Below are 23,308 nucleotides of genomic sequence, written 5' to 3'. Positions count from 1 at the left end.
CATTTCAAGCAACCAATCAATAACTTAATTAAGCTTAATTGGGTGGGAAATATAAGTGTGCTTCTTTTCTTCCCACTCTTTTTAAAGCAAATTTTTAAACCCTTTTCGACAAACTTCACATTTGAATGATTAAATGTGTCATGTATTCTATGCATAAAAACAGATGTGTATTTGTATGATTAAGTCATCCTTATGGCATCATTTCAATGTGGATGTACATATAGAGCTGTATCTGTTTTACTTTTAATTTCACGATTAATCATCCAAAGTTTGATATATCTACGTCTGGTCTTACTGTCCACAAGCAAATGTACACAATTCATATTTCTCATTACAATGACTGTTTTTCTGAGGCAAAAATCACTTATTTCTCTGGTCTAGTAAACTCTTTAATAGGAAACACAAGAGTTCTTTTTTCACTACTATCAAAAACAACAACATGCCCAAATGCACCCCCCCACACACACACTTGTACTCCTCAGATTTTTGTAACTCCTTGGCATCATTTTTCACACCTAAAATTGAGCAGATCCATCAGCAACTTAAGCCGTCTTTAAGTCCAAATGCAATCCCCACTGCTCTAATTCCTCCACTTCATTTGCTTTCTGCTTTTAACCTCCCATGAGTTGATGAAATTAGTGAACTCATCCAAAAATCCAGCACTTCTTCCTGCCAGCTTGATCCAATACCCACTGCTTTGGTCAAGGCTACTCTCTGTTCTCTATCCCCACTGATCACCAGCATCATTCACGCCTCCCTCCAGACTGGAAAAGTTCCCACTGCTCTTGAGTCAGCAGTAGTCACCCCCACACCAAAAAAGCTTGGTTGAGACCCCTCCAACCTCAACAATTTCCGCCCAATATCATACGTCCCATTCATCAAAAAAAATTCTTGAAAAAACTGTAGCTGCTCAACTCCAAGCTCATCTCTCCAGCAACAATTTATACGAAGAGCTCCAGTCTGGTTTCCATCCCCTCCGCAGCACAGAAACAGCCCTCCTCAAGCGAGCCATTTGATGTTCACAAACAAACTCCTCCTTGCAGCAGATGCTGGTCCCGTTTCCATCCTCCTCCTGCTAGATCTGACAGAATTTCCAACACTGGCATCACCAACCTTCCCCTCAGTTGGTTCAAATTCTATCTCTCAGATCACATCGAGTTCATCCTATTAAAATAATTCACCTCTCCGGTTACTCCAATCACCACAGGTGATCCCCATGGCTCTATCCTTGGGCCCCTTCTCTTCATCATCTACATCCTCCCCCTCTGTCACATTTTTTGGAAACACAATATGCATTTTCACTGCTATGTGGATGACACCCAGCTCTACATCTACTCCAAACCTGACTCTACTTTTCCAACTTCTTGTCTTTTTGAAGTAAAATCCTGGTACGCCGCAAATTTCCAATTAATTGCAATAAGACTGAACTTTTCGTTGTTGGCACTAAATCCACTCTTAACAAGCTCGGTAATTTCTCTCTCACCTTCGACAATTCCTCCATATTTCCCTCCCTGGGTGTCATCCTTGACAGCACTCTCTCATTCACTGCCCACATCAATAACGTCACTCGCTCCACTTCCATCTGCATAACATTCGTCGTCTCCGTCCCTCTCTCACTTCTCACTCCACAGCTGTCCTAGTCCATTGTCTCATCCCCTCCAGTATCGATTACTGTAACTCCCTTCTTTCTGGACTACCTCAAAAAACCCTCCGTAAGCTTAAACTGGTTCAAAACTCAGCTGCTCGAATAATAACCCAAACCCCCTCCATTACATCTGTCTTACAGCAGCTTCATTGGTTACCAGTACCTCACCGGATCACTTACAGAATCCTAATTTTAACTTTCAAAGCCCTCCACAACCTTGCCCCTCCGTATCTTTCAGAGCTCCTGACTGTTGCTACTCCCACTCTCTACCTCAGATCCTCTTCCTCCCTTCAACTGGCTGTTCCACGACCACGTCTCATTACCATGGGGGGCATTCAGCAGCACTGCCCCGCAACTCTGGAACTCCCTCCCCTCTGATCTACAAAATATGGAATCACTCTCTCAGTTTTCCAAACATCTCAGAACTCACCTTTTTCGTCGTGCATTCAGCACATCACATTTAAACTGCTGTTTTAACTGTTAACTTATTTTGTGTTTTGTGGAGTTTTATTGTATTTTTATGCTTTTACATATTTTTTGTAATGTGAGGCGACCTTGAGTGTCCAGAAAGGAGCCATATAAATACAATTTATTATTATTATGTATCGCTTTTGCTTGTACTCTTGTTTTTTTTATTTTAATTGCTTGAAAACGACAATTCCAATATCCAAAATAACTTACTGCAGAACTGCATTACAGCATTTCACACTGTTCTTTGCACAAATTGAGATTTGTCCCCTGCATCTATTTGGCAGATTTATAGATCAATATATGGATTATTTTTTAGGTTTATAGCCCTATCCACCATTGAAGTTTAAAAAAAATTTTTTTTTTTTTAAATAAACATTTAAAATTTTTTTTGTATGTGCAACATTTGTGCAGTATTACCTGTATATATTTACACACTTTTCACACTGTTCTTTTCAAACAATCAAGAGCAAACGTCTTTTCATGATACTTTATTATTTTGGAAGAACTATATAGCATTTATTCAACCAACTCACAGCATAAATATACCCTCCTTTACTGTTTACAAGAAGTATTTTTCTCTTAATACACTCCTCTCAGATTAATTGTCAGATTGAGTTGATTTTAAAGTAAAAAAAACTTTTATTTTAAATTTCTGTGATGTTATTGTACAATCTCTTCAGGAAAGCTGGGTAAAAAAGTTTTCTGTTCACCTACTTTCCATCAGCAATACAATATATTTATTATATTTTATACATTTCTATATTACAAGAACATTTCAGGATAAAAGAAAGACTTAAAAGAAAGCACAGTACGAGAATGCATTCTTTCTGATGGGTGACATATTGCTACCTTAAACACTAAACATGTGTGAGTCTTTAAACACTTAAAAATTACAAAAGCAATTTTTAAACCTTGAATAAGAAGTAATTCCTCTATTCATCTCAGATTTATATACAATGTGATTAATAAAAGACCTGAAAATAAATCCAAAAAGAAAGTAAAAGAATTGAACTTAGAAAGTGACTTGTGAGATTTACAACCCTAAATGTTTAATATTTTAGTTTAATATTTAGTCAATTTCTTTTACAAAAAAAAATGCTCAGCTCGATTTAGATTCAAAACACCATCCACAGCTGATACTCTGTGACTCAAGAATGAATCCCCCCAATACTGCCTTTTAAAAAAAAATAAAAGTGTACTGTTTTTTCAAACTGTTAAGAAGTTTAAGAAATTTTCAGCAAGAAATGGAAGAAGGTTTTGTATCTCGAGTTCCTTGGGTCTGCTAGTGCCTGCTTCAGCTGGAGCGGAAGATGCACTCAAATTCATTCAAGACGAACTCCACAATCTGGTTCTGGAAGATCATGTGCATGGCGATGTTGGATGACTCTTTCTCAGGGCGAAGCAGAGTTGGGCCAAACACAATAGCCACGTTCTGAACAGTCATGCGATTGTCCTCACCATACTGAATGAGCCTGTAACAGGTGTACAATAAAAAGGTAGCTTAAATTTCTTCACATAAGGAACTTCAACTTCTAGTTTATACATGCATTATACAAGGTTTATGTAACATTAGACAGCATAGCATTTCCTAAAACACAGCTACTACAAACCATTATTTTAAACAACAAGCAAAGCGATAAAAAAGGCTAAAAAGAAGTCACATTTTCATGACTTTAAAATACATAAAAGTAATTAATGTCCTTGTATAGTTTAAATTCATTTATAGATGATTGTTTTGCACATATTTTGTTTTAAATAATTTTTTATTCTAACACAGTACTAAAAAAATCAAAATACATGTTGGAAGCATGCAAATAGTTAAAAAAAAACAAAGCAAACCTGTGCAAATGCTCAAAAAGCAGTGCCATGGTGTCATGATTAGCTTGAGGAAGTGATTTGACCAGTTCATAAATGCGCGACAGTTTTGCATTATAATCAGAAATCCCTGGAAAAACAGATTTAAGTCACTGATTTGGAAAGTCAGTTAATGACATATATTCTTTATATGCAATACAATAAAAAAAAGTTGACTTTATAGTTTTTAAAAGATTAAACAATTTAAGTAAAATTCTCACTGATGGCAGAGATGAATGCATCAAAGTGGCTGAAAGGGAAAAGTGGTTCGGGAAGCTCTCGGAAGAATAACTTCAGTGCTCCGGTGATGACGTGAACATCTTCCCATTGACCATCTTCCAGGTTAAGCTCCTCTGTTTCAGCATAAAAGAACAGAAAAACATTCAAAAACAACAGGGGTCACTGCTGCACAACCAGAGCTAAAGTATTATTCTCACTTTCAGACTGAAAAAACAAAAACAACTTTACCATGATCAGCCTTACAGCGAAGTTTTTGAATGACAGCAAGGTTTCCACTAACCCTGTACAATCCATCAATGTCTAAACCTGTAACCAGAACATAAAGATATAAGATATCTTGACTCTTTAAAGCCCTTTATATGTGAAACTCAAAATACATTACCCCTCTTTTCCACTGCTTTTATGCATTTTTCCACAAAACTGGGAACTGTTGTCTTTTCAAGTGCACAGAGTGCATCAAGAGGACAGCCAAAGACATTTTCTGCAGCAGATAAAATTTTACATTTAGGAACACTAAAAACTATAGAGACCTAATACAAGACTAAAAAATAGCAACTGTAAGTGATAACAAAACAACTTCTGTACTTCCTGCTATAAATACTAGTGAGTGGAAATATTTTTTATCTGTTTGACTACTAGTTTGACTTATTTGTACTATACTTTTTAGATTTTAATTAAATTGGTAATTCTTTTTAGGACAACAAAAAATGTCTAAAAGAACTCAACTCAAATCGAATTAAACCACTAGCATATTTCATCATTTGCACTTAGGTGTCTGATAGGTTGGAAGTTAAAATCTCTCTTCCAGGAAAAAAAAACGACTATTTTAATGTATCTTTGTTTGATCTTACCTCTGAAATAGCCTTTTTCCTTCACTGCCTCCAACGTAGGACGCTTCATAAGCAATTTCATCAACTTGGTTCGAACCTTTTTGGGGTCCGTCTCCCCTGAAGAGCTGGGTGTATGTGTGACAGGTTGCTTAGGGTCTGCAGAGAGCCACGACAGATGTATTGCAGGACTTGTAGTTCATATATGATACCATTGCTGTCAGGGTACAGATCAATAAAGACACAATTTTCTTTTAAAAGGAAAGAAAAAATATATACTTGCTCAACTTACGTTTTCGTCTGTCTATGGTACTGCTGGGTTTGTCATCTGCAATCTTTTCGTAAATGTCTCCATCCTCCTCTTCAGGATGATTGTCCTGATAATCCTGAGTAACACATTGACAGATCAGAGCATTCACAGTGGGGTTTAGCACAAGAAATATTGTCTTTATTTAAAAGGCCCAGTGAAAAAAAAAGAAGAGATAGCATACTATAAACTTAATAGCATTAAAGCTATATTTGAATTTGAATAGTGTCCTTCCTGAATAATATGCTGGCATGTTGCTATGGTAATTTAGAACCCACTTAAGTGTGCTTTTTATTATTATTATGTAATAATGCAGTTGGGAATACCGCAGGTATGACCAAAGTGTACAATCAAATACATTTAAAGTTTTTAAATATTCATCCATTCATCTTCTAAACCGTTTGTTTCCTTTGGGGGTCACTGGGCTGCCAGAGCCTATCTAACTTGTGGGCGAAGGCTGAGGACACCCTGGATAGGTCCCCAGTCTTTAGCAAGGCCTCACAATCACACACCCATTCACACTCACATTCACACCTAGGGACAATTCAGAGTAAGCAATAAACTTATGAAGCATGTTTTTGGACGAAGGAAGGAAGCCCCGGAGAAAACCAACGCATGCAGGGAAGAATATGCAAACTCTACACAGAAAGGTCCCCCAGCTAGGGCTTTGAACCAGGGGGCCTTCTTGCTGTGAGCCAAGAGCGCTAGCCACTGCGCCACTGTGCAGCCAAGTTTATAAAGTTTAAATCTTTTAATAAAAAACAAAAAATATAAAGCTTGAATAAAATTAGGGTGATTCCAGGTCTTGTTGGCTGATGTCTTTACATGATTTCCATATATCTTTGCCCACCCCACTGCTGATTACACGGATTACATGTGTGCAAATCTTAACCATTGGTGACAACCTTAGATTTATTAATTTCAGATTTTTTAAAAAGCAAACATTTTCCTAAAAATTTTCTTTAAAAAAAATCAATAACAACAACAATTATTTTCCACTGTTTATAATTGTCTTCTAAAAGACAATATTTACATTTTATATTATTTAAACAACAGTTATAAGCAAATACATTAATTTAACAGATTTAAATTCCCATAAAGAATATCTTTGGTGGGTTTTGCAGGAACTTACTAGTTTTCGTATGGCGTCCAGTATGATTTTGTGCCAGTCGTGGATGATACTGTCTGTATCATACTGGATGAGAAACTCCACGCCGTTCTTTCCTTTTAACTAATATTAGAAGAACATATTAATTAAATTAGGCAATTAACTTCTGTATGGAATGAAGAAATTTCATTATGTTTGTTTAAAAATCCTTTAACTCTTTACAGAAAACCAATCTATTGTTTAATGATTAAAGAACATATTTATGGAATGACTAATGCTAAAAAAAACTTACAGCTTGCTTGAGATTAAAGTTTTCACTAAAGGTTGCACTTTACAATGTTTTCCATGTCAACAAAGAAACGCACCTCTAACACATTCTTTTTACTGGATTTGTCCTTTGAGGCCCAACCAATAGTTGCTCCTTTCAGCTCTACTGCAAACTCAGGAACAATCTGATTGGTCTTGTTCTGCAGTACGACAAAGAGAAAAAACTTTAGCTGTTCATGAAACTGACTTGTCCACATTCCAAGAGGCAAGATTCTTAAAACAAAACCTGTAACTGTCCCTGCCAGTATGTTCCCTTAGGGTTTGTCTTCCTGTTTCCACTCACAGAACAGAAGATGTGCTGAAGTTCAATGCTTAATTTTTTATTAATTCAAGCGTAACATGAACAAATTGAACTAAAAGTAACAAAAAAAAAAAGACTTCATCATCTTGAAATATCTCCACTTTTAATGAGTCCCTCCACCTTGAATAGGAAGCAGAAGTCTTACAATATTCCCTGCTGCTGTAGACTTGGGGTCTTTGTGAAACGTCAACACTCCTTCACGGAGAACTGTCCACGTTGGAGTCCAGTTTTTCCTTAACAGGAATAAACAAAATCAGCAACTGAGACCACATCTGCACATAGATTCCAAAAACTGACACTATCATTATAACATTGTAAAAGGATGAAAACAAAACACTTAGAAATTCTGTCTTACCGTACTTTCTTTCCGTTCTCTGAAACTTTTGTTTTGTTGAGAATTCCAGCTTTCTCCAAGTTCTGTATCTAAAGTTTCAACAGAGAAAAACAACTCTTAAAGTCTTTGTAATCTCAGAGGGAGTGATGCTTTATGGCACGGAAGACAAAGCCAAAAGCTTCTCCAGTGAAATGATGCACACATATTGTATGAAAGCAAATAATGCATCCATTGAATCAGATTACATCATCTGAGCACATTTATTTTTGATAGATCAAAATAGATAAAAAGCTTTGTTTCATATATTGGTAAATTTATGTGTGGACATGCTTCAATGATAAAGGTAGTATTTTTCTGACTACTTCCAATAATTTATGGTAATCATTAAAAATAATTAACATTGTTTTTTCCCCCAAACATATTATAAAAACAACAATAGATCCTATTTTACACATAATATATTAACTATACTCAGTCATTTAAATTAGTCTCTATTCAACAGAACGATGAACTGGTTTGAAATGGAGAGAAGCAAAAGCAGAAGCTGGTCCCGGTCTTGGTGCAGCCCCGACAGCCCGCAACACTTGAAGTTTATTTTAATAAGCATGCTATGGAGCATGTACATGTAGTGTAGTAAGTAAACTAATTGAATACTTTTTCAGACTAAATTGTAACATTTTATGTCAACAAAATATAGATAGTATATAAAAAGTAAACTTCAAGCAAACTGCCACACTATTTGTATAGATTAAAGGAATTTGTCTATGAAGACTCTCATTCATCCAAGTTAATTCCATGATAGTAGTAGGTTTAGAGGCTGTCATCTGGACTTGTTTTTTAAAGATAGAAGATGTTTTACCTCTTATCTAAAAGGTTTGGTCAATTCTGAAATCAAAAGGACAAAATTCCTAGCTACAAACAGAGCAATGTTGTGTTCTCTATCCACTGCAAAGAGAACTGCGATGAACAGTTTATAGGAGAAACCAAACAACCTCTACACAAGCGGCTTTAACAACATCACAGAGCCAACTCAAGTGGACCTGAGTCTGCAGTGGACCTCCACCTGAAGGTCACAAACCACTTGTTCGAGGATAGTGAAGTCCGAATTCTAGCCAGAGAGAAAGGATGGTTTGAGCGAGGAGCGAAAGAAGCCGTCTTTGTCAAGAAGGATAAACCTTCTCTTAATAAGAATTGTGGTCTCAGGTTTATTCTTCCATCCATCTATGGCAGTGTTCTGTAACCCAAACAAACCTAACCAGGTTGACCAGGAGATGACCAGGTTGGGGAGGGAGTCACTGGCTCCCCAACCCCCAGCTGAGGACAAAGGACTATTAACAACCCGAAACCATGTAGAATAAGTTGACAACACCATCCAGTCTGACTCCTCCCCCATGACTGCATATACCAGTTTTTACCAGCAATTTCAGAATTGACAAAGCCTTTGGATAAGAGGTGAAGCGTCTTCTATCTTTAAAAACCAAGTCCAGATGACAGCCCTTAAACCTACTACTATGATAGATTGAAGGGTAACACAATAGGACAGTTGGAGGCTGACTCCACTCTCAGCCTGTGGTCTTGATCTGTGATTGACAGTGACAGTGAGATAAACTTGAGGTAATTAGAGGATTTTTTAAATATTGTCTGTATGAAAATAAGAAAAAAATAATAAGGTTCAGGAGGTCCGAGCAGGCTGCCTGCCCGTCCTACAGCAGCTCTCTGTCTGCCGTTGAGCCAGCTGCCCAGGGGCCAGTTTAGCAAGCTCAGCCATGCTTGGTCATCTTTAAAACACTACTAATGAGCATGGTGAAACTAACATTTCCTCACTGGAAATGATGGATTTCAAAATAGCAAAGAAGGTGCATTTGCATATGAGGGATGAAGTGAGCGTCTTTCTGACACCTTCTACCCATCACAGATAGACTATGATGAAGCAAAGATCAACACTTAAACTTACAAACCCACATTATAGCGCAGCCACCTCGAGGTCAGATAATAGCGATTTCTCCACAATCTAAAATAAACAGCCTTCAAAAGGGGGAAACGGAAAACCACTGAGATTGCTGACTTTGAATTGAAACTGAGTTTGAAACAGGTGTGAATTAAATTTAAAGGATCCACAATCACAGAGTTAGCCTTGTGAGAACACGTTTCTCCTTACATCATGTTGTGTCTCTGAAGAGTTTTCCGTACTGGTACCATTGCTACTGTTGTCTGACATATTCCTCTTGTGAGCTGGGACAAATCTCTGAAAAACAAACCAAATGAGAACTGTTTTAATTGGTTATTTTTGTTTGTAAAGGTTGCACCCGACATTTCTACCTACTAACTTTAAATTGTTTAGCAAAGGAAAGGACAAGCCCTTATTTGTATCCAGGGACACCCAGATGTTTGTGTGCGTGTTGCCTCTCCCTCCTCATCTCTGCCCTTGGGCTGTCTGTGTCGGGCACAGATCCACGTACTTGATTTGCATAGCTAAATAAGAGTTAAGCCTTCAGTTCTGTTCGTTGACAAACAGTCTAACCTTCGCTTACTGACTAGCATGACTAAGACTTTCAATTTAAACTACCACACCCTGTAAAACACACTTTGCTGTAAAACTTTGTGTGTTTTACAGCCCTAATGCATGTGCTGTGCACACACATCTGAGTGAGTGAGTGTGCATGTACCCCATCGTCCTGGCCAGTGCTGAACTGAGAAGGTCCCATTGTGTGCCTCCAGTTTCTGATAACTGACACATTCTCTCCCACAACACCATTCTCCTCCCTGGATTTGTAGGGAGCTACAGGGGCCTGGAAGAGCCAAAACAATTGATAACACAGCGTAAGCTTAATCTGATGTTATGTACACACCATGCATGTGATACCCATTTAAGAATGCGCATAACGAGAATTCTTGAACGTGCTTTTAGCATATGGTGTTCACACTGGACTGTTGCTACCCAACATGTACCTAAAGTTGGAAGAGGCTTGGTGCGAAATGTCAAAGTCTTGCATATCTCACTCCAGGCTTTTTCTTACACAGCTCTATTCTGATATATGAAAAACTTTGTCTCCAATAATTCCGGCCGTGCATAATCCACCATTATTAATTTCTCCATCATGATCAATTTTCAAACGGTTGGTACTTCCACGAATTATGAAGGACGCCACCAATTAAACCACTACCAAATCCAAATCCCTGATTGGTCAAAGTTCAACTGGTTTAACTCGCAATGCATGATCATAGAGCCTGAAAACTGACTTAAATACTTGCGTAGCAACTTAGAAACCAGAGTTTTGAATGCAGAAGCCCGAAAAGTGCATTTACGTCCATATACAGTCTTTTCATTGCAAGTGGCCGTTTTAACACACTTTCCAAACCTGGTGTGAACATAGCATGAAACATTTAAAAGGCCAAATAAACACTTCCTTTGGGATAAAGATATCTTTATAAAGTGAAAGTGAGACATCTACCTCTGGCAGGTTCCACTGGGACCTGGAGCCATCTCTCAGGTAGTAGTAGGTCTGCCCTTGCTCATCCATAGATTTGATCCACTGTTAGCAGAAAATAAATAAACATTATTTACTAGTGTTCCTGGTTTCAAACTTCTTTTACTAAATTTGTAGAATACAGAATTTAAATTTAGTGCATATTCTGATTGCAACACAATAATTGTGTAGATGTAAAAGTAAAAAGATCTTGGGACATTTGGGAAGTTTGTTAAAAACCATAAAGTAGCAAAAACTGAAATGTGCAGTTTTTATTTAATATTTCAGATGTGTCAAATTTGACATTGAAAATTGTCCATTTTTGGTGTACAGATATGGACTTTCACAGTCTGGTGACCCATTTTCCTTGCTCTTTAAAACCCGTGTACTGACCTACTTCTATTTACGAATATTTACATCCTTCGCTTTGGGAAAAAAAACACCAGCGATCACAAAGAGCCATTGTGAAAAATCTCCGAAGTTGATCCCGGGGACGGAATTTTGTTTGCATTTATTTGAATTTAGTCTAATAAGCTGGCAGATGGAAATGTTTGTGTGTTTGTTTCTTCTTGTGCTACCCAGCCAGTTTTCTGGTTATTTGTGATTCATGTGTCACCTTCTCTTCTGTTTTTTGTTTTTTTCAAACATTTAGTCTTCAAAAAATTCCCAATGTTCAAGTCATTTTCCAAGCAAACAATATACTTCTTCAATTTCAAATTCTCAGGTAGTAAAAACTTTTTTAATTTGTTATTTTTACATTGTCCTGAGAATAAAGCCTTTCATAAAATCATTCGCATAGTGGCCACACCCATTAAAAACATAATACACAGGATTATAGATTCTAAAAAAACATTGTTTAAACAAAGCAAAAACAAAAGATTTATAAAGTAGACTTCATCTGCTTTTGAACAAATCTTTTATGCAAGAATATGTTGACATTTATTTCTTTAACTTTATGACAGTTGATTAAGCTGTATTTTTCTGGATTGTCTGTACCTGGTCTGAAGAGTTTTCAGTCGTAAACACCCAAGTCCCATTGGGCTCAACTGTGAGGTTCCATCCAGGCGGAGTGCTGCGGTCCAGGTTGGCCCGGGGGATGTTGGGCCGGGTCACATGGCTGAAGGAGAACTCGTTGGAAAAGCTGGGGATTTCGGTGGCAAGGTGTTCCTCTGAACTGTCTGGATTATCGTCAGTTGGGTAATCCTCAGGGGGATAGTCCTCCACAGGTAATGGAGGCTGAGGATAAACACAGAAGAATCCATGTAAATAGAATGAATTGGGGCCTGAACAGAAAAACCCAAGTTTTTCCCCCCAGAACAAATAACAGTAATTACTGAACGCCCATGCACTGATATTGCACATCCCACTCAATGACACAGACTCTGTCCCCTTGTAGAAAACTAGAGTTTTTACTTGTTACTGCTCTTTATTCTTTATTCTATCCTTTTCTTTTTTTCTTTATTTCTATACATTTACCTCTACCCCTTTCTATTTATAAATTGCATAGCTGCACACTGTGACGTCTTGTTTTTGCACAATTGATGCCTTCAGTTTGTCCTGAGCTATTTACAATTGTAATGACAACAAATGATTCTGATTATTACTCTATTTCTCAGTGTATTTAATGCAGTTTGACAGGCAAAGGCCGGAGATCATGTGAAAATTGATCAAAATAAGCTGAATTCTTAAGCCATGCACAAAAACTGCAAACTATATTGGGCAGCACTTTAATTAATTTAATGATTGAATTTTTTTTTTCTAAAACACAAAATAATATAGTTAAATAAACGCGCTAAACAAAAAGTGATAAAAGTGCCAGAAAAAGGAGTGGGTTGAAGAAGCATCTTAATAATCCACACCCCCAATATTACTATATTTTACTATATTTTATACGAACATTTTTACACATTAAATATATAAAAATTATATACGTAAGCAAAAATAAAATGTGCAGAAGATTGTGAGTTTTTGAACCAGATTTAAAAGTGTATTTCATTGAGATTTAACCAAAAAAATGTTTTAATCTCCAAGAAGAAGAATCAGGCAGTGGCTAAAGACTGTTTGCTTTCCAGAAAAGATGCAACAGTTGAGTCAGTTTATAAAAGACTGAACTGCTTTGGGTTTTGAATTCAAACCACTTCCAGGAGGCTTTTAGTTTGTGGAGAAGCTAACCTTTTTAACACCTTTTTACTTCCTTATTGGACCCTTTCGAGAATATTCTTGTATCACGTCGTATCCGTAAACAACATAAGCTGAATCATTTTACACACTAATCTAGATGTGACGTTTGATGACTTTTATTAACATGTGCATCTCAATATGACCTTAAGAGCCTTTCTCCTTTATTGGGCCAATAAAGAAGAAAACTGGGTCATTGGATGTTTGAGATGTGAGAAAATACTGTTTGTGAATCAATGGCGTCATTTGGGGATCTATCTTATCAATTCTCCATAAAAGTAGTTTCCAGTACAAACGTATTTTTCCCAGAAGGCTTGGATGCTGCATAATACTCCTGAAGTTTTCTATGTATTTTTTATTTAAGGTAATTTACTGAGCATTACACTCAGAATTGTTCTGCATAGGGGGGAGTTTTGATCTTTACTAATGAAAGTCAGTTTGCTATCTTGGAGCAAGGGATTTAATTTCATTAAAAACTGACAGCATTTGCAGTGTTCCCCTGGGTGCAGCTAAAACTAGAAACAGAAAAGAGCTAAGTAGAGCAGCAGGGCTGTCTTTACCAGTCCATCGTCAGGAAACCTGTGCAGGGAATCCATCAGAGGGGGGTAGGGGCTCTGTTGTTCTGGAGGCTCCCAGGACGTCTCCCCAGACATCAGGTTGTAGAAGTATGGCCGACCACTGCTTTCATCCACCAACTGTTCCCAATCTGAAGTCCACCCAGAGGGCAGGGGCGAGGACAAAGAACTGCCAGGAGAACGTGGAAGCGATGGAGGCTGGAGTTCCTCAGAGGAGAGCTGTTGAGCGTCTGTAGGGGAGTCTAAAAAGGGGCTGTCCCAGGTCGTGCGCCCTGTGGCAGTGTGATAGTAGTACTCCTGTCCACTCTCTTGGTCAACATGCACCTCCCATTCGTTGAGGTGGGACAGAGAGCAGAGAGAGGAAACCAAAGGCGGAGACTCCGTAATACTTTTGCGAAGTTGTGCTACGTTCACATACACTCCCGTCTGAGGATTGTCATTCTGTATCTGCGGAGAGACAAGAAACACACTATATTACTAAAAGTATTCCCTCAACCATCCAAATGATCAGAAACAGGTTTCCTAATCACTTGGCCTGCCACAGGTGTACAACATCAAGCACTCAGGCATGCAGACTGTTTTTACAAACATTTGTGGAAAAAATGGGCCGCTCTCAGGACCTCAGTGAATTCCAGCGTGGAACTGTCAAAGGATACCACCTCTGCAACAACTCCAGTGGTGAAATTTCCTCACTCCTAAATATTCCAGTCAACTGTCAGCTCTATCAGAATAAAATGGAAGACTTGGGAACAACAGCAAATTAGCCACAAAGTAGTAGGCCACATAAACTGACAAAGAGGGTTCAGAAGATGGTGAAGCGCATAGTGCAAAGAGGTCGTAGACTTTCTGCACAGTCCATAACTACAGAGCTCCAAACTTCATGTGACCTTCAGTTTAGCCCAAGTACAGTACACAGAGAGCTTCATGGAATGGGTTTCCATAGGCGGGCAACTGCATCCAAGCCACAAATCACCAAGTGCAATACAAAGCATGGGATGCAGTGGTGTAAAGAACGCCAATCAACTCTAGAGAAGTAGAGACACATTCTCTGGAATGATGAATCACATGTTTCCATCTGGCAATCTGATGGACGAGTTTGGAGGTTGCCAGGAGAACGGTACATTTCAGACTGCATTGAGTGTGAAATTTGGTGGAGGATGAATTAGGATGTGGGCCTGTTTTTAAGAACTTGGGCTTGGCCCCCTAAAACTAGTGAAAGAAACTTTGAATGCTTCAGGATACCAAAACATTTTGGACAATGCTCCCAACCACGGTTTGGAGTGGGCTGCTTCTGTGCAAAAAGCAAGGTCAGTAAAGACATGGATGACAGAGTCTGGTGTGGATGGACTTTACTGGCCTGCACAGAGTCCTGACCTGAATCCCATAAAACACCTTTGGTAGGAATTAGAGCGGAGATTGAGAGCCAGGCTTTCTCCACCAACATCAGTGTGTGAACTCACCAATGTGTTTTTGGAAAAATGGTCCAAAATTCCTAGAAGCACGCTCCTCAACCTTGTGGACAGCCTTCCCAGAAGAGTGGATACATATTGAACTCTAGATCAATGTATGGTTTAATGAAATAGAGTGAAATTCAAAATGACACTACAGAAGCATAAGTATTATTTGTCAGAATGAAATTCAAAATGACACTACAGAAGTATAAGTATTATCTGTCAGCTTTAAATATCTATTACCACTAGAACAGTACAGGAAATAGCTAAAAAAAAAAAACAACAACCACATACCCACTGGGTGTACTGCAACAGACAAACAACTTTCTTGGTTTTCAAAGCACCAGTCCACCACTTTTAACCCAGAAATTAAGCGCAAAATTAATTTCCTCTGTGAAGCATGCATCTCTTAAAACACCTAAAGTGTGTGCTGTTGAGAACTGGATTAAGATTAAAAAATAGAACCAACATGTGAACACCTGATCACAGGTCAGCTGCAGATGACTACAGAAAGGGTTTAAAAGTCACTGGAACAGTAATGCATTAACTCAGGCCTCATTGTCTCCAACACTGTCAACACTCCAAGAATAAAATGAAGCCAACCGATGTTTCAAAGCTTCCAAAATCTTCTGTTTTTTTCAGCTGATGAACACTGCATGGGTCAAACTAGGGTTAGGCAAGACAGAAACACGACATGCAAAACAGACTTGGTCATCACAACTAATTTGTTTAAAGTATTCCAATAAGAGTAAGCACAAAGAAAGGATACCTCTGTCCCCAGACACATGCTAAAGCCAGTGCAGGTACAGAAATGTCACAACTACAGACAAACACTTTCCCCTCAAGTGATGTTTTCTCACCTGTTCTCCACCAAGGCGCCTAATCCTGCTGGGGTTTATGTCCCTGCATAGACTGGTATTTGCGTTCGTTGTCATGGTGGAGCAAATAAAACTGTGGGCTTTTTCAGACTCAACTTTAACCACGTCCTATCTGACAGTGTACGCCTCATGGTCTATATTTAACGAGATCTACTTGTGTGTAGGCTGTATCTGCTCATCACTGACAAAAATAAGCAAACTTGTTGCAGAGGTTGACTCGTGCTGGTTTGCAGCGCCTTCCGTCCGTGAAACCCGGGTTCGACTCCGGGCTGCTCCCTGTTCCCTTCTCTACCTCTGCCGGTTCCAAGCCCGGTTTGAGAAGGTTGCGTCAGGAAGGGCATCCGGCGTAAAACATTGCCAAATTTACCATGCGACTCGTTCGCTGTGGCGACCCCTGATGGGAGAAGCCGAAAGTGGAAGTTGCAGAGGTTGACATGCAGATGCAAAAACAGAATCAACCATAAAACTTTCATATAGTTAAAGACATAAATGTTAAAACATTTTCTTTTTCGAGCAAGTTACAATCTTCAAAAAATACAAAACCACTTCTTTTAAAGTGACAAAAAAATGAACAAAATGTTAACTAAAATAAGTTAAAATGTTATCAATAATAAACAAAGCAAGCACTGACATACGCTGAAAAAAAGCTGTGCAGAGATGAGGAAGTCTCTTCTCCAAAACAACTAGTTTCAAACAAAGCTACTGTTTACAGCTGCACATGGGGAGAATCATTTGAACTTTTTACAGTTAGAGCATGACCAGCAAAGTCATGGGTAAATATATAACTGTTTAGTGGTTGCAAACACACTTTTTTTATATGGAGAGAAAAAAGTCAATCTTGTGGAAACTCAAAACTGCAAAGCACGGGGGTGACTGCACCATGGTATGGAAAAGCTTCGCTTTTAAAAGATTTTTGAAGCACTTAAAAGAACAACCAGAATTTTGTATTTTATATATTTAAGAATGTGTTAGATTACTTCAATTTTTAAAATGCATGTTCATAATAAATGTTTTTCTTTCTTCAAACTAAATGAAAACAGTAAAAGGTCTTGCATTACAATCCTTACGAGTTAAAGGACCTATATATCATGTTTTTCTTAAACCTTTCAGAGTAAACTATTTCCACATATATGATCATATATTTCCCAATGTTTTGGCACAGTAAAGAACAAATGATTTATGAAATGTAAGTTACTTTAATTAACTCTTTTCCTACTCAGAAGTAAGATGCCTCAATCTCTGAGGCACCACCTTTCTCTGCTTGTGGGTGCCGCCCATTTCATGACATTTCATCATGACACTTTTGCAAAGATGGAAGTGCATACTGCCTTATTTAGCTTAAAAACGAAAAGAAATTATTTAGCATGATATAGGCCCTTTGAATAATGAACTTTCTACCAGATTTTATTTGGCTGTTCAGCTGTTGATTGTAATTCATTTTAAAAATACAAGATTTAATGTGGATAAAATAATTTAATAAAATTAAATATTTATTGTCTCAAAAGTTCAAATCTTATGAGGCTGTTTTAGCCTTAAAGCAATGAAGGAGAACTTTATGGTTGGCGGGAATGTAAAAAACAGGATGTTTTTTCTTACCATGTTTTCTGCAAGGGAACTGTTAGCCAGCAAAAAAACAACAACAAACAACTCAGATTCAACTTGTGATTTGCTGTTGTGCTTAACGCCGTTTGAAATAGAATAGATCATAGAACATCTTTGTTTTTCTCGCCTGAACTGGCTCCAAACTGTAGTGCTGAATAGCACCAATATTGCTCACCATTTTTGTTCCATCGCTAAGGTTAGGTTGAGGTTGTGAGGGGCTGTAAGCTAGTGGGAGAGCGTGCAAATGGATGGATGGTGGGTGGGAAGTGGGGGCGGGCTTACTCTGCTTCATCATTCCCACCCAAAACTCAGAGGCAAATTTCTAACGAGGTACTGCAGTTCTGCAAAAACTGTCATAGAAAACGACACAGGTTCTAAATTTTGCAATAATGGCATAATCATAATTAAAAGAGCATTGGGAATGCCTTTATGATAGAGGGTGGTTGGAGTGGAATTAAAAACTCCTTAATTCACGTCTAAAAATGTACATTTTTATATTTACTTGGTTGTCTTAACAACTTGAGTGGTAAAATTTCAGGTCCAAACTGGAAGTGAATGGTTCGATTTTGAAAATATTGCCTCACTGCTGCTGAGTTTCAAAAACCCAAAACATCAGGAAATGGTGTAATGTCTAAGCAAACCCATTTGAACTTCAGCAGGATATCACGACTTTGAGTTAGTTTCACAAGAAGCATCGTCATTTTTATCTCAAAGCAGTAACATCCATGTAGTAGAAATTTAAATGGCCAAACATGTTAAGAGACGTCTGTGAGCTTGATCATAGTTTGGAGTCTCCAAGGGCCTATGGACAGTTTATTTGCTATTCTATTTTTTGCAGTTGCCTCCACTGAAAGAATTGGACATTTCAAAACTCTGTTATTAACCTTTTGGCATATCGGGGGTCTCCACAGCGAATCGGCTTTCACTGACTCGCACAAGTGGTTTGGCAGAGATTTTTGCACCGGATGCTCTTCCTGACACAACCCTGCAATTTATCTGGGCTGGGGACCGGCACAGGGGGACCCAGACCTGGCCCCCTTTGCGGCTACAGACATTTCAAAACTCTATGGTAGGATTTGCTTAAACGTTTTTCTTAAAAAAACGGTGTACATGATATCCAAATTGATTTTTTTAATGTTTAAAGCAGTGAATAAGAATAGAAACTAATTAAAAACGTTTCTTTTTTGAACACAAGTGACCATGAAATGTCAAGTCCATGTATTTTTATCCATCTGTTTCACTTCATTACATAACTGGCTCAAACATATACAGAAGGTTACTGTTGACTGGCAGTCAGCTGACCTCCAAACAGATTGATTTGAAACAGCACACATCCAACAGCTGCACATTGACAGACAAGAAAATGAAAGAGCCACCTCATTGATCTCTGACATGGGAATGCCTCCATCCTGCAGGACACACAACACTGTACATGAAAAACCACAAACCCCAGGTAGAAATTAAATGCAGTTTTGCATTGTACACTTTTTCTCTTCTACGTGATAAGTGAAAATTCTCATTTCCTGAAAGCTGATAAAACAATGTTCTTCTTTATATCTGTGCATAATGTAACATTTTTTTAAATTAATTATCAAAATATGATTTTCAACCAGTCTAATAAATTGTTTTTACATCAATTGATCTCCAAAATACAAAATAATTTAAGCTTTCACAAAAAAATGCTTTTATTGTCTGACATTCAGCTGAAACCTATATGAAACTTCTGTGTTCCTGAAAACAGACCGACATATTTGATGCTTTATAACACAACATAAATTCAAAGCTCAAGCCATAAAACTCAACATACTTAGCAGACAGAAGTTTGAGAATGTCTGAACTTCTTTCAAAACAAAACAAAAAACAGGGTGCCATCAGTTTACTGTACTCAGGAAATAAAAACAGGAAGCTACATAGCATCAATATATTTGAATATCCGAAGGAAACAATGATATCTTTGAATTGTAAATAGTTTAAATAACTGCTGATTTGTTAAACAGAGTGATGACCCTACCTGTGCGTTTACTGGCAGGGCCAAGCCCTGGTCGGCCCGATGATCTGACCAAATTTTGGAGTACATATCCACCATGTTTATGTTCTCCAGTGCTGAGAATCCATTTATCAAGATGTAGCAAAAGACACAGAACTGTGCAACTTATCCATACGTCCTAATTCCACATGAGTGAATGACAGAAGAGCTCATCCTCCTGCAATGACAGCTGTGGCAGCCCAAATAGAAAAAAGAACTCCGAGCTGTTACTAAAGCGTCGGAAAGGAACTGTGTGTGGATTGGGTGAGATACGTGTGAGGGTGTCAACGCCTCTGTGTGCTTATGCATGGATTCCTGTGCACAGGAGGAGGGTAGAGGGGTAACCGTCTGCATGAACCAAGAGCAACCAAGCAGTGAAGAATAGACAGAAAAAAAGGGGGTTGAGCAGAAATAACAATTCGATCTCTACAGCTCCTTTAACCTACTTCCTGACAGCACACCCATATGATAAAAAGGGAAATGGAAACAAACCTTTAAAGAAACAAATACAAATATAGAAAAGGGGAAAAAAATAAAGCTGCAAAGGTGTTTAGTGGGTGGGATTGAATATTCCTTTATTATTCAGAGATAATTAAAAACAATTCATAACCCAACACAGAAAAGCTGTTTTTCTTTCACCGACTGATGATTAAACTGCAGCCTAGAAGTAACAGCTTTAAACAGGAAGCTGTACTTTTTTTTTCTTTAGTTCAGTTGTTCGGTAAACACTTCCTTTTACAACCAACCTGTTTGTGGTTGGTTTTATAGAGGTTTTTGAGCTTGGGTAGAATGGCATTACAACCTTGAGGCAGCAGGACATTTGCTTGCATGTTTGGTATGCACTGTGGATGGCAAGAAGCAATCCCTACAAGTGGATTCAAACAAACACCTTTATAGTCAAAATTGATTTAAGGCAGAAAATTACATTTGGATTAACTAAGTGACATTTTCTTTGAGCATGTTTGAAAATCCATCTTCAAAAACAGAGAACTCTGTTCTCTGCAATGCATGAAGCAGCAATCTTCTTGATTGCTTAACCACATAAGCGCTTGTCGAATAAAACAATAGACGACCAAATTGGGGCCCAAATCACGCCACAAAGAACACAGTTGAGCCATTGAATTAAACTGGCTCCTCTCCCTCTTACATCACTCTCATCATTGTGTGGAATTCTGGACGACTCCAGAGTTTTCCCATGCAGCCACCATCAGCTTGTCTTCTTCTTATCTCTGCTCTGTCAAGTCTGCATGCCTGTGTGTGTGTTTGTGTGTGAAACCAGCTGATTTTGCTTGCTCATTGTAGAAGGCTCCGACCCCTTCTTAGTATTTTAAGTAGGAGGAGAGGCAATTATTTAGTGCCAGTTGTTAAGTGACTCTTTTTGCAGATTTTTAACAATTCATTACAATAGCAAGATGTTCATCATCACCATGGCAACAAAAGGGGAGGGAAACAAGCACAAGATGGCAATTAAAGTCATAACGTTCGTGTTTCTAACATAGTAGAAACAAAATGTCATTCTTGTAATGAGGGGTTTTATGAAATAATGTTTTAATATAATTATTATTTAAATAATAATACTATTAAACATTAATATTAAAAACACATTAATTAAATAATATTATTAATATCATTTAATATTAAAACAGGTAAGTAGAAATGGTATTAATTTTCTTCTAAAATAAAGTTAAATTTTTTTTGGTGCAACTCCTGCACTATAGTGTATGTTTCGTATAGCTAAGGCTTAAAGTCCCACTCTGATTATCTTTTGATCTATTGTAAAAGTATTCCTGGTGTTTTTTTGATTATAATTATGCCATTTTTAGCCACAAAAGAAAACAGTTGTTTTCTAGTACTTAGTTTCTGCAGATTGCCAGTAGTTCATTAGAAATTTGCCTCTGAGTTGTTGTTGGGAAGTGTAAAACCGGCCCACACTTCCCATCCTCTCTTTGTTTACATCCTCTCCCACTAGCTTAGAGCCCCTCACACCCTCTCCCTAAAATTACCGGTGCAACATATTAAAAGCACCAAAAACACAATTTTCATCAAAGACTTAAAGAACAATCTGTGCGGTCTTTTAGCAACAATGCTATGACTCATTCACTACTAAGTACTAAAACAAAAATTAAAATTAAAGCGGCGTTGTATGGCCCGCAGGCGCCAATCACCCTCGCCACCCGTGCTGTCCACCCCTCTGGCCTCCGTCACTCTTGTCACCCACTGCTGACCAAGGCTAGACAAAGCTGCATGTGACAAATGGATGAAAAAAAACACTTTTTTCAAAATGGCGTCTTTCTGTTGGTTTTATCTCGATAGCAACCATTTTATGTTTGTGTCGCCTGGAGATAACGAACACATCAACTTCAGTTTCAGATTATTTGGAAAAAGTAAAGTTTTGGATTTCCTTAGCAACGGAGGTTTTTTGCAAACCACGCCCACATTCCTTATATGTTTAAATCCAATGTTTTATTAATTTGTTCAGTCCTATAAATGAATGAATATGAATGTCTTTTATTGTCACATGTACAGCTTTTACACTGACATACGAGATGAGTTATAAATATTCACAGTATTATTTTAAAAAATGTGTCCTCATTTGTAAACTCACCACGTGCACGCCATTCAAAATCTACAACTTCTAATTGCAACATTTTTCCACGGTAGCTTGCCATTGAAGCCCAAGAACTTACAAGAAGATCGCTAAAAATTCCTATGATGAGTTTTTATTTGTGTCTGGTACTAAAGACGTTTTTTTTTTTTTATTCTAGTCGGTGGCCTCTCCCCGTGGTCAGAGGTCGACAAAACAAAACTTCATGGGGTGTTTGTACACTAAAGCCAGCAGCGTGCGTGTGAATTTTTGTGAAAATCCCTAGAAAAAAAGTTAATTTTCCCATATTGTGGAAAAACGTGATATCACACAAAATGGCCACCAAACCATAGGCCATGTTACCGTCCCATAATGATTTCAAAACTGTCTTTGGATATCTTCAAGAAGTGTATATTGGTATCGTTAGTGTATTCTAAAAAAATTTTTGCGACGGTTTTTGTTTACCGCACCCACATTCCTAATACAGTCCAATTGTACATTATATCGTTTTGCTCAGCTTAAACCAGGAAATTGTATATTAAATTTTTATGACACTTTGATTAAAAAATTTGCGAGCTAGCTAAGATCACAACAGTTGCATATTCGTCGCGCACAAGCCGTTCAAAATCTACAACTTCTAATTCCAACATTTTTTCCACAGCAGCTTGCCATTAATGCCCGAGAAGTTGCGAAACGAAAAACTTTTAGGATGTTGTTTTCACATGTTGTCGGATATCTCTGGCACGTGTGTTTTGGTTTCGTTACTTTATTTTGAAACTTTTTTTTTTGGCCCCATCAGTGATTTTCTGCCCATTCATTTTTTTTTAATGGTATCGCTTTGGGGAGGCGGCCGTTCACTTTGCTGAAAATTGACGGTTACTAGGTGTGTGTAAATTTTGGTGAATTTTCGAGTATGTGGCGAAGGTCAACTTTTTGCTCAAAGGCTCAGATAGAAAGCGAGACAATAATAATAATTATTGCATAAACAATATAGAGGTTTCCGGGTTAGGATCGACTAAGTCTTTGCTTGTATTTTTTGTTTTACTACACACTGGTCGTGTCTTTTTGGGCTTATTCCAAAAACTCAAAAAGGTTGCAAAAGGCCTCAAAGGAAATTTGAGGCCTTTTGCAAC

At 37.9% G+C, this 23,308-nt stretch overlaps 1 protein-coding gene across 3 annotated transcripts in view; it reads right to left on the bottom strand.

The window, feature by feature from the left end:
• Window positions 1–2,589: 2,589 nt before the first annotated feature.
• The window catches only part of arhgap27 (Rho GTPase activating protein 27), a 30,510-nt gene continuing 9,791 nt past the window's right edge, over window positions 2,590–23,308 (bottom strand). For 2 of the 3 annotated variants that reach the window (XM_011488362.4, XM_078937039.1), the window contains exons 3-18: window positions 13,620–14,081; window positions 11,878–12,117; window positions 10,867–10,947; window positions 10,081–10,203; window positions 9,573–9,659; window positions 7,436–7,503; window positions 7,226–7,313; window positions 6,818–6,919; window positions 6,477–6,575; window positions 5,330–5,423; window positions 5,062–5,196; window positions 4,593–4,691; window positions 4,439–4,516; window positions 4,192–4,323; window positions 3,956–4,061; window positions 2,590–3,588 (exon numbers count right to left, since the gene is read on the bottom strand). In XM_011488362.4, coding sequence (XP_011486664.1) covers window positions 3,411–3,588; window positions 3,956–4,061; window positions 4,192–4,323; window positions 4,439–4,516; window positions 4,593–4,691; window positions 5,062–5,196; window positions 5,330–5,423; window positions 6,477–6,575; window positions 6,818–6,919; window positions 7,226–7,313; window positions 7,436–7,503; window positions 9,573–9,659; window positions 10,081–10,203; window positions 10,867–10,947; window positions 11,878–12,117; window positions 13,620–14,081 — 2,172 coding nt within the window. In that variant the 3' untranslated portion in view covers window positions 2,590–3,410. Of the gene's footprint in view, window positions 3,589–3,955; window positions 4,062–4,191; window positions 4,324–4,438; window positions 4,517–4,592; window positions 4,692–5,061; window positions 5,197–5,329; window positions 5,424–6,476; window positions 6,576–6,817; window positions 6,920–7,225; window positions 7,314–7,435; window positions 7,504–9,572; window positions 9,660–10,080; window positions 10,204–10,866; window positions 10,948–11,877; window positions 12,118–13,619; window positions 14,082–19,576; window positions 19,891–23,308 lie in introns of those variants that run through there. The other variant, XM_011488364.4, reaches the window with a different exon arrangement.

Source organism: Oryzias latipes, chromosome 19, assembly GCF_053564925.1.
Source record: "Oryzias latipes strain Hd-rR chromosome 19, Olatipes_Hd-rR_3.1".
Lineage (NCBI taxonomy): Eukaryota > Metazoa > Chordata > Actinopteri > Beloniformes > Adrianichthyidae > Oryzias > Oryzias latipes.
This window is presented reverse-complemented; position numbering and strand designations above follow the sequence as displayed.